This window comes from Notamacropus eugenii, chromosome 6 (genome assembly GCF_028372415.1).
Source record: "Notamacropus eugenii isolate mMacEug1 chromosome 6, mMacEug1.pri_v2, whole genome shotgun sequence".
NCBI lineage: Eukaryota > Metazoa > Chordata > Mammalia > Diprotodontia > Macropodidae > Notamacropus > Notamacropus eugenii.
This window is the reverse complement of record NC_092877.1, coordinates 62,607,681-62,619,767: the sequence shown is the minus strand read 5'-3', so window position 1 is coordinate 62,619,767 and position 12,087 is coordinate 62,607,681. Positions and strand designations below refer to the sequence as shown.

General features: G+C 41.0%; 1 protein-coding gene across 1 annotated transcript in view; it reads left to right on the top strand.

The window, feature by feature from the left end:
- WDR1 (WD repeat domain 1) overlaps positions 1 to 12,087 on the top strand; it is a 57,675-nt gene that overhangs the window by 36,418 nt on the left and 9,170 nt on the right. Inside the window, exons 8-12 of the mRNA XM_072620229.1 lie at positions 100 to 333; positions 2,769 to 2,856; positions 3,476 to 3,632; positions 5,909 to 5,996; positions 9,705 to 9,815. Of these exons, the coding sequence (XP_072476330.1) occupies positions 100 to 333; positions 2,769 to 2,856; positions 3,476 to 3,632; positions 5,909 to 5,996; positions 9,705 to 9,815 (678 nt within the window). The remainder of the gene's footprint in view (positions 1 to 99; positions 334 to 2,768; positions 2,857 to 3,475; positions 3,633 to 5,908; positions 5,997 to 9,704; positions 9,816 to 12,087) is intronic.

The window sequence follows — 12,087 nt, the reverse complement described above, 5'->3', positions numbered from 1 at the left end:
GGTTGAAATGGCTTTTAACTCATTCTAGGCTTCTGGGATTCTGGCTGTGAAAAAAATTCTAAGACCAATTTAATAAGATGCTCATTCTTGACTTTGTAGATTAGCTGGAGCCCTGACAGCAGTCATTTGCTTTCTGCTTCTGGAGACAAAACTGCTAAAATTTGGGACGTTGGTGCTAATTCTGTGGTTAATACTTTTAACATGGGCTCAAACGTGTTGGATCAGCAGCTGGGATGCTTGTGGCAGAAAGACCACTTGATAAGCATCTCCCTCTCTGGATATATCAACTACCTGGACAGAAACAACCCTAATAAACCACTCCGAGTTATCAAGGTAAACTGGGTGCTTTGGGAGGGTAGCATGTGAAGCAGCCTGGAGAAGGTGAACTCCTTAATTGGAGGGAGATTCGTTTCTCCTCCCTCCCCACCCCTAGGAGAACCTGGATGTTCTATGTAGCATCTGTGCTAAAGATGGTGCAGCATGTCCACCAGCCCAGGCCCTACACTTTATTTACTTCTCTTTAATTATTTCCCTTTTTTCTTCGTATCTTGTTTGTGCATGTTTGTTTCCTTATTGTCTCTCTGATTCGTCCCTTCAGGGCAAGGAGTATCTTTTTGCCTCTATGTATCCTCAGAGCTTAGCCCTGTGCCTGGCACATAGTAGGCACTTAGTAAATGTTTGTGGACTTGGCAGTTCTGCGTCCTGGGAAATTTTAGTTCCCCTTTCTAACTACTGTTAGTCATTCTGAACAAGCCAGTCCTTCATTCAATTTCAGTAAACATTCGTTGGATGGATGGATGGATGGATGGATGGATGGATGGATGGATGGATGGATGGATGGATGGATGGATGGAAGAAAGAATTTATTAAGCTCTGTAATGTGCCAATGACTAGGGATGCAAACAAAAAAAAACATACTCCTTGCAGTTGAGGGACTCATAGTCTTAATTGAGGAAGATCACACGTAAAAGGAATTTCAGCTGCAGGGGAAATTGCAAGTCCTCAAGTTGCAGCAGAGTAGATTTGGCACAGTGGGGGCAATTGGAGGGTCCTTAGGTGGCAGAAGCAGATCAGGTGATGGTGCTAGCCATCCTGAATGGATTCTGTAGGAATTCATTTCAGGCATAAAAAGAATGGCTCTTGCTGTTAGCTTGGAAGAGAGTAGGATGTTGCAACTGGCGATTTTAATTTGACTAAGAAGGGACAAGAAAGGGATTCTAGAATTAATTTTAAGTAAAAACATGGAGGTGGGAAAGCTCAGGATTTTGTTAGGTCAGAATCTAACCAGAGAGAATAAAGAACATGGAGGGAAACCAGTATGTGATGATGCTAGAAAGGCAAGGCAAGACCAGTTTATGGAGGGCAGAGGCATATGACCTTTAGTTGGTAGGCCAGAGAAGGGGAACCATTGATGATTTTATCTGGGGAATATTTTCTCCAAAAATAGAAGTGTTTTATTTGGACCTCTGACAGAATTGCAGGTCATTAGGCCACAGATCTTCCCCTTCAGCTTACTGTTGAAACAATCATCAGTAAGTGACAAGATGTAGACTTAATTAATTTTCATGGGATCAGAACGTTTGAGCCCCATCCAGTAAATGATTAAAGATCAACATGTACAATGAATAAAAGTCAAAATAAAAAAACAAATTCTGAGGGGAGGTGGGTGGTGTTCCTTAAAAAAAATTTAAGTCAGCTGGTATGCCCAGTCACCTTATATTCTCAGAATCCATAGTACTTTTCCATGTCATTTAAGTGGACATAGGTCTTCCCCTCTCCACCTCTCTTCCTTTCCCTTAATAAAGCCATGTGATTCACCAATAAGGCTGGAACTCCTCAAGAAATCCCTGTATGCTCAATCGTCAAGGAAGTATTGCTGACCCTGGTCTTTGGCCACCATTCTGCTGGCGTTGTTGCCAGACTAACACAATTGAGGGGCCTCACAGGAGAATTGCTGTTGTGCTGAGAACACGTGGGTCCCACAGTCAGCATGTTCCTGTTTAACTCACAAAGGATGGCTCAGATGATCTGAATGCAGTTTTGCTTCCAGTTTATTGAGACTGAGACCAGAATGCTCAGACCTCTAGTGTGTTATTTCCTGGTGGTATCCCTTTTTTTCTAGGTCAGAGCTTAGTAATCTTGTGGGCTCTCACATCTGTCACACTGGAAATTAGTGTCCCAGTTTTGTTTTTTGTTTTTTAAACTCCTGTACTGTTGTATATTGTGTGACTCTCGGGACATAGGGTACTTTTATGCACATGATAGTTTCTCCTCTGCCTCCTCCCCCAACAGAAAACAACCATCTAGCCATAGATTTCCATTGCATAACACAACAGATAGTAAATTGAATTCTGACACTGAGCAGGAGTAAAAATGTAAATGGGTATTGAGGTACCTAATGGTTTTTGCATGAGAGTCTTTGAGATGATAAATAAACCTGCTCAAAATCTGATTTGGCCCATTTGGTCAGTTTTTTAGCCAGTAATTCCTCAAATTTGGAGACTGCTGCAATCTAACAGTGTTTCATTGTAGAACTGTCTTCTCGGCATGCCTTTAAGCCATTGACATTAGAGGCTTTTGTGTGTAAAATGCCAAGAATAGGGCAGTGGCTTTTGGAACACATTCAGAAGAAATTGCTTTCCTGGGATGTGTCCATTCCCTCCTCTTCTCTTCCCCCACCAAAAAAAAAATTTAATTTAGAGAGAAAGAAGACTAGAGGATAAATGTTCACAGTTCAGCTTACTTTGGTCCTTTTTCTTCCTTTACAGGGTCACAGTAAATCAATCCAGTGTTTGACGGTTCATAAAAATGGTGGTAAATCATACATCTATTCTGGGAGCCATGATGGACACATTAATATCCTTTTGAAGATGAACTGATTTCTTAAATTCTAATGCTCCCACTCTTTTGTCTACATTAAAAGGAATTTTGTGTCTCCAGAGTGATGAGGGGACAGCAGCTTGCCAGGTTATCTAGGCAGCTGTTATGTGATAAAATGGGAAAAAGACTAGACCAGGAATCAGTTTTGAGTCACGTTGGGAGTCATTTAACCCCTCCCCTCCACCTCTCTTGTTCAGCTATAAAGTAGAGGTGAGGGTTGGAAAGCTGAGATTACTGGTCCAAGATCATATGCCAAAGCTTCACCTTTAGTCTGCCAGAAATTTCTCTTCCAAGTTTTCTTCTGTTAATATCACCACTGGGAATTGGTGAATAAGGAGGAATGGATTTGTAGATTTCCCAGTATTTTGCCTCTTGCAGCCCTGAAGAGCACAGGATCGGTGAGCAGTCTGTAGCAGGGCTCATATTTATCTTGGGTCTGTATCTTTCCATCATCTTTGGGCAAGGCCTCCTCTTATAAGATGCAAGAAACTGCTAACCAGGTACTACTTAGTAAAGAGTCAAAGGAATGCATTCTCTGACACTCTCTTCTCAAATCAGTGGTTTAACCTTGTTTTGCCTTAATTATACTTTTCACATTATTGGGATTCTGAGACTGGGGAGAACGATTCCTTTGCTGGGAAAGGACACACCAATCAGGTATCCAGGATGACTGTGGATGAGGCCGATCAGCTCGTCAGCTGCAGCATGGATGATACAGTGCGTTATACCAATCTTCTCCAGAGGGACTACAGGTGTGTGGGTCTCTTTGCCATCTAGAACCATGTGTAAGGAAACGGGCTAAGTTTCATTGTTGTTCAGTCATTTCAGTGTCTGACTTGCTGTGTCCCCATTTAGGATTTTCTTGGCAAAGATACTGGAGTGGTTTGCCATTTCCTTTTCTGACTCATTTTACAGATGAGGAACTGAGGCACACAGGGTTAAGTGATTTGCCCAGAATCACACAACTGGTAAGTGTTTGAGGCCATATTTGAGCTCAGGAAGATGAGTCTGCCTGACTCCAGGCCCTGCACGCTAACCACTGTGTCACCTACCTACCCCACAGGTGTGTGAGTCTCTTTGGCACTTAAAACTATATGTAAGTTTGAGTACACTTAGGCTAAGAAAAGAAGAGCCCCTGACCTGATGAAGTTTATGTTCTTCTAAGGAAAATATGGTAGACGCAACCATTAAGCACCTATATGTATCATGTGTGCCTACATACATTCATGGGCAACATATGTGTATATGCAGACACACACATACATATAGATACAGATACATGATGCACAAGAAAACATTATGGGTCGGAACACTGACAAAGGAAAGGCTTCATATCTGTAATTTACGTAGTGATTGCTTGAATGACCAGAAACAAAGACTGTAATCACAAATGAGTCCTTGAGGAAGTCAAGGACCAGCAAACTGACCCCAGAGCCATGTCTAGCCTGCCGCCTGCCTTAGAGCAGCCAGTGAGCTAACAGTGATATTTAGATTAAAAAATGAAAACGACAAATTAACATTCTAAGCTTACTGATCATATAAAAGCAGGCAGCAAAGTTGTAGACCATGGTTTTCTAACCTTTGTTCTGAGGGATAGGAGAAGAGAACATGGGAGAAGACAGATGTGAGTTGTGGAGAGTTGAGGGGATAGAGTTGGCCTCGGTGTCTGGACAATCAGCTGTACCTCTGACACCTAGTGGTCGTGTGACCTTAGACAAACCACTTTTCAGCAACCCAGTCAGTTGTCCAAAACTGTCAATTGCAGAGAAGAAACCTGACTGCCCTGGGAAAGAAAATCCTGTAACAGGAACTCTCATCACAGATCTAGTAAAGAAATAATAAAGAAGCATAATATCCAAAGCAAGGCACAGAGTAGTCCAACTAGACTCAAGTTCAGCTTGGGGTGCTGTGTTGTAGGAAGGGCAAGCAGAACTGCAAAGGGGCTGGTGAACATACGGTACAATAATGTGCTGAAGGGATGGTAGTTAACCTAGAGAAAAGACTTGGCGGGGAGGAGACATGGTAACTGTTTTTAAAAGGAATGTCAAGTGAAAATGTACATGACAGAGAGGCAGATTTCAGGCTCGCTACAAGGAAAACAGTTGTCTAAAAGGAGGATATGCTTAAAAATAGGGAGAAAGCTTTCTGTTTTCAAGACCTGAGCATGGTTAGAGGCAGTAGGGAAGGAACAAACATGCAGGGGTTCTTTGAAGATCGGGGGGTGGGGGGGTGATCTGGATAGAACAACCTACTGGGGGAGGGCAGGAGGAGAAGGGCTGACCTTTGCAGATGAGCAGGACCACTGCTTGCTCAGAGACCCAAGATAAAGGAAAGAGCTTGAGCAAAGATAAAAAAGAGATGAAAGGATTCGTGATAGGTGACTTGTTTTCTTAAAGAATATTTAGAAGAATGTCAAGTTCATGACCTGAGCCCCTAGGAGTATTACTGTTTGGAATAGCTCTTTTTATTTTATCCTCATTGAAGAGAATCAGGATTATACGTGTGGAATTTGAGTGGTTTTTTGGTAACACTATGCTTTGATTCATGCTTGGGTCACTACCTCTAATTATCTTAAAGGAAGGTCAAATAGTTAGTTTTTTTAATGAGAATTTGAGCCAGGAGGGAAAGAAAAGGCTTCCAAGTCCCTGACACATCAAATTAGTTACCGTCCTGCAAGGATTTGCCCCTGCAACAGTATAACCCGAGGCGATTTCTAAGCACATTACTGTCACTGCTCAGTTCTGCTGAAAAATTAAGTCTTGGTGATGATTTCTGCACAGGGGTGAATTACGTTTCTCATGGTGTCCCCTGTTCTTATGCAAGCATACGCTTTGCAGGATCACTGTGCTCCACCTAATTAAACTAAATTCTTTCCCCACTTTGTAGTTAATTACAAAGACTTGCTGTAATACATTTTCCTTGGATCTTCGAAGGGGTGGACTATAATAACCTAAGATTTAAGGGGCAACACTGACTGCTTTTAAAAATGGAAGCAAATAACTTGTCTTCTCTTTCCTGTTTTTCACAGTGGACAGAGTGTAGTAAAGCTGGATATTCAACCAAAATGTTTAGCCGTTGGGCCTGGAGGCTACACAGTAGTTGTGTGCATTGGACAGGTAAGTCTTAGCCAGGGCTCTTTTCAGTATATCAAAGTATGTAAGAGAGTGTGTGTCTGTGTGTCTGTGTCTGTCTGTATAAATATAATTTAAATTTTATCAAATTTAAATTAATTTTGAATTCAATTAAATTTTTAAAATACTGATTTTCAGTCAATGAAGTTGCAAAAATGTTTAAATTAATATATACAGTTAATTATATTAACTAATATGTATAGTTTGGTGCTCCTAAGAGTGGTTCACAAAACATCTAATTTATGTATGTGGTAAAGTATTCCTTTCATATTGAATGAACATGTGGAATGTTAAGTGAAAGCCCAGGGTATGAGTAGCAAAAAAAAGCTTGGGAACCCCTGTTCTAAGATCCTTTGAATGGAGCCCAAGATGACTTACCTTAGGCTGGATTTTCACCTCTGTAGCAGATGTAGGGCAAATGTAGAGGAGAAAGAGTGCAGTGGATTCATAGTCAACCAACCTGGGTTCAAACCTTAGCCCTGCCACTTACTCTAGGAAAATATAAGCTTGATGTAAGGAAAAACTCCCTAAAAATTAGAATCTTCCAAAAGTGGAGTAGGGTCCCTTGGGCTTCTCTTTTTTGGAGAAATTCCAAGGAAAGGTTAGATGCTTCCTTGTCATGTGTTAAATATGGGGATTCTTTCTCCATTTCTGGTGTAGAATAGTCTTCCAACTCTGAAGTCCTGTTTGGTGAGGGGCAGGATGGAGAAGGAAGGCAGCTGGTACCTTATTCAGCCCCTAAGGATTGAACTCCTCATTTATCAGTGTGGCCCCTGAATGAGCCATGAACATTTTAGAAAGCCTGGATCCTCAGAGGGCATTTCAGTGGAGCAGCCTGGAATCAGCCTGTCTTAAGGCACTTGTCTCTGCTCCTTAGTAAAAGTGTATAGCAGTTTGAGAGTGGTTTCCATTTCATAGATAGTGGAGAAAACTGCTTTTGCAACTGGCTTTCTGAGAAGGCAAATTCAAGAAAGAGACAGGTGTATGTGAGTGTGTACACGCTTATTCACTCACGCATATGTATGCATGTCCTTGTATACGCATTTTTATATAGCACCTTTATATTGTAGCACATAACACGTGTTTGGCACAGTCACAGCATAGAGTAGGAATATACACATATACATACACACTCATCATCTGCATGCTTGCCTTAAGATTTAGTACAGTCATGGCTGAGAGCAAGATACACGTACTGTGGTAATTAATAATAACTAAGGAAACAATCCGAGCAAAAGTAATTGATTAGCTAGGCAGTCAGAATAAATGGGTCAGTGGACTTGCAGTCAGTCCAAAGACCCTGAATACAGAGTGAAGCAGATTTTTATACATTAAAAACAATCAAATAAGACCAATTAATTATAGTAAAGCAATTAGCCAGGATACAAAATTAAGTAATCTGATTTCTAATTGGAGGAAAAATGAGGGACTTTCCAAGTTGAGAGGGGGAAAGAGTGAATTTTGGTAGAGTTGGGAGGGGGCACGAATACGTTTCAGGGTCTTCTCTTCATAAAATGGAAAGAGGTTGATTAAATTGCATCCACCTGCATGTATACAACAATAGATGGTTTATATAGTATGGTTTCCCATGGATGGATAGCAGAAAAAGAACAAAATGAAAGAGAATACATATGGCAGCACAAGATGGAGTTGGCATTTGTACAATAGAATCTGCTTAGTTCTCCTGATTCTCACAATAAAGTCATTTGATTCTGGCGTTAAAGTCATTCTATTTTGTATACAGTCTTCACCTTGTTGATCAGTTTATGCATTCTCTCTCTCTCTCTCTCTCTCTTTCTCTCTCTCTCTGCTATGACTGTGCTAAATCCCAACTCAGGTATGAACGTGAACAGAGTATAGTGGACACCATAATAGGTACATGGCAGCATGCCTACCAATAACTGTTGGGTGTATGTCACAGATCTAATTTACATTCAGGGAGAATGCTGCTGAGATGAACTAAGGGAAGGCATTTAAGCTCAAGTTCTGTCATTTAAGGAGATGAAGTGCTTGTGATCATACATACATTATACTGTGTTTCATTTTTTTTTCAATAGTATCATAGAATATAAACACCAGGGAGGGTATCATAAAGAATCATCATGTCCAGGGGGTTCTTAAGACCATGAACACCACCTCAGAAAAATACTTCTTAAAAATAAAACAGAAGATTACAAAGAAAGCCAGCTGCATTGCCAAGGTTTTATATATATATATATATATATATATATGTATATATTTTTTTTAACTTAATGCATTCCCCCAGGTTAAGAAACTTGGTCTAAGTCTAGGCCTTTCATACTGTATACAGATCAGGACAGTGTGACATAGCAGTCCGGGCAGTGCCCTTGAAATCAGGAAAATCTAGGTTTAAATCTTAAATCTGAACCTCGCTAGCTGGGAGACCAGGGTCATGTACCCCAGAGTACCAAGCAGCATTTAATCTGCAGCAGATTAAAATGTAGTTGGGAGGCATTTGACAAAACTAAAATATAGGTAACGTTACATTTTTAAAATTGAGTGAATGCAATCCTGAAGGAACCTATCTGAGCCTCACATTTTCTCATCTGTGGAATAATAGGACTAGGCAACCCCTGAGGTTCCCACCTTGGCGTTGTCATGAGGCTTGGGTGAGCTCATGTTTGTGAAGTGCTTTGAAAACTTCAAAGCCCTCTCTATAGGTTGGTAATTGAGAAGAGGAGGAAGAAGCAAGCCTAGAAAGGATTTGATTAGGTCACAGTGATAGTAATTAACAACTAAGACTTGAACCTAAGCCTCCTGGTTCTCAGCTCCTTTCTCTTTGTACTCCACCATGCTTCTAGGTTGTGTCTTTGTGGGTGTAGGAGAGAGGTTCCCAAACTTATTTGGCCTACTGTCCCCTTTACAAAAAAAAAAAAAATAACTACTCAGCATCTGCCCTGGAAATCTACTTTAATTGACATTTTTTTAAAAATATGCTTCAATTCAAAAAATATATAAAAAATTTTTAATGATGCATCTTAAATTTAATAATTTATTGTAAATTTGTGGGGTTTTTTCTGCATTGAAATTCCTATAATGTGATGCACTGTTGTATCATGTAGCTGGATAGTATCACATTGTAAACAAGTCATTACACACACATATTCCTGCTAATGCATGCTGGACTTCCTGACAATGCTTGGCACGCTTGTCTGCCAACACTTGCTTCTAAAGACCTATCAGCAGACTTGATCACTGATTTACTATCACTTGCATTTTGTGTGTTTATTTGGAAGATAATGTAATCACTGTGACTTTAACTCTCTTGTATAAGAGATGAAACACATACAGATAGTTTTTCAAAATTTTCTTACCTTCTCTTTCCACTCCCCCCTTATTTTTTTTTCCAACATCCCCCAGTTGTACTCCAGGGTAGTACTGCCTCCTTGGATTGTTTCAGCACACACAGACCACACACACACATTCTTTTGTTTTCTGTGCACTCAATGAGTACTCCTTGTTTGGTGAGCAGTTTCTTAAGAGGGCAGTGGAATGGGTAGACTTGAAATCAAGTTTCCTGGGCTCTAGAGTCTCCTCTTTTAGACAAACAAAAGGAGTTGGCATACATTTGTATGGGTGGTTTAGATTTTCTGGCTAAGATTGATTGACCTTGTAGTTGGACTCAGAGCTAAATTAGAAAATACTTAAACTTCCTATTTCTTTCTCCTGTAGATTGTCTTAATGAAGGATCAGAAGAAATGCTTCAGTATTGATAATCTCGGCTATGAACCAGAAGTTGTAGCTGTACACCCGTCAGGAAGCACCGCAGCTGTGGGCGGAGCAGTAGGACTCTTTGTTTACCTTGACTATCACCTGACAATTCTACCCTTCTTAAAATCTCCCCAGTGCTTAGTACAGTGCCCTGGTACATCATAAGAGCTTAATTAATACTTGTTGACTGACTGACTAACCTTTGACATGGCAGTGTTTAAGAAAGATGTTAAAGGTAATAATAATACCAGCTAACATTTATGTAGCATTCACCATATGTCAGGCACTGTGCTAAGCACATCTCATTTGTTCATCACAATAACCGTCAGAAGTAGCTTCTACTGATGGGGTTTGAGAGGTTCAGGACCCCCCAAGAACCAGAGTATTGGACAGGATCGTCTGGAATGAATTCACAGACTCAAGCATTCTTTAAGTCAGCTTGGCAAAGGTTTATTGTAACTCCAGTATGGTGGGCAGAGCTCTTTAAGGAACTTGTGACTTAACAGGAATGATGCAAAAGCTTACATAGGAAAAGTGTAGTGGATTATGTGCAGGTATGCTAATTAGGTGATAACATGCAACTTTGGTCACTGTTCTTATTCGCTGCTACAACCCAGGGGAAGGCATTTCTAAGGGGCATATTTTTGGTCTGTTACATCTGTAGTGAGAGAACTTTGAAAGCTGATGTCTACAGCTTGATCTCTGGATTGAATATGATAACTTGGGAAATCAACATATGATAATTCTGTGGCAACTTGTTCTTATGTTTTACTGGGGTTCACTTGAGCAGTTGTGGGGAAAGGTAGTTTATCTTCACTGGGGCCCACTCATGAGTTGTTGCCGGGCATGTTGTCCTTGGGGTGGGGAGAAAACTGTCGGGGATGGTGTTTTGAGCCTAGTGAGAAATGGGATCTTTGGAAGTGGGGCCTAAGAACAAGCACTCAACCATCCTGTCACTGTTATCATCCTCTGTGATTTCTTTGTTTGGTTTGGGTGTAGATGCCACCCCTTCCATACCTTGGTAGCTTCCTGGCCCAAACACCTGTATCACACGGTCATCAACCAACCCTCCATTGGTGAGCCTCTCTGAACTTAGGGAAGCTGGCCTTTGGATGAAGGTTGGGCTCTCTACCCTAGAGCCTTTCCTACTTCATCTCGGAGCTGCTGGACCTTGGCTTGGGCTGGCTTAACCTTCCAAGACCCAAGGTCACCTCTGCAACATAGAGAATTAGCGTGGGTGCAGGTTATGTTCAGGAAAGGACATGAAATCCCATGGTCCATCAAGATTAAACTGAATGGGGGAATTAAAACTAAATTTGTTGTTTAAAGGAATGCAGTTTTATTTCTAGCATTAACTCAACTTCAGCAAGAGACTAAAGCTAATGAGATGCTAGGGCTTTATACCCAAGTTGGTATTAATGAACAGATAGCCATCAAGTGCACACACACACACACTGGCAGGCTGACTGCTGGTACTTTAAAGAAAAGACTCTTGAGGTTCTTTTTTAAAAGTACAGTTGTTATAAACAGGGTAGTCACTTCCCCCACCCCTGGCAATCTTGTTTATAGTGTTTATATGCTCGGGAGAGGTAAGTAAGCCCCTGGCTTGATGAGTAATGGGAATTGCCCTGGATCTAAACTCCTGAGATTTAATAAACTTTCACTGTATTTCGTTGTGCAGCAACATATAAGATTACCCCTTTATGTTTCCTTCACCCTATCTGTTTTATGTATTCTTAAAAACTTCCTTTGAACTACTTATTCTGACCCAAAGGGCTCATCACAAATTTGGATTGTCATTTGCCTAGCCTCTTCTCTCAGTCAAACTGGCTTCAGTTAGGTCCCTCTTATATGTCAGGTGATAGAGGAAGGAGGGAGCCCAGAGTCATACCTGGAGAGTCCTTTGTCCGATTGAAATGAAGGAGGTCTGCAGAGCTGGAGCACTGGGTAGTTCAACCAGTGCAGGAGGGTTTCAGAAAAGGGAGGGTCTTAGGCTAGAAGAATCCTTCAGGAAGGAGGGAAGCTATCAAGATGGCTTCTTGAGGAATGGGTTGGATTGAGCTAGGTGGGGAGGTAGCATTCTAGGTTGTAGCGGAAGGGTCTTGTTACTAGGGAGAAGTGAGAATGGTTATAGCATCTGGTGATTGAATAAGTTATCATAGGAGATAGATTCCCCACCATAAAAACAATGAAAAGCCCCCCTTGTCTAAAGCAAAGGGTGTGTGTCTTCGTGGGAGAAAATAATAAACTTAGACTTTTAGAATATTGCATCTGTGTTCTCATTTCAACTACACAGAAAACGTGCAAATCAGGTAATGAAACATTTCCATTTTTCAGATGGGAA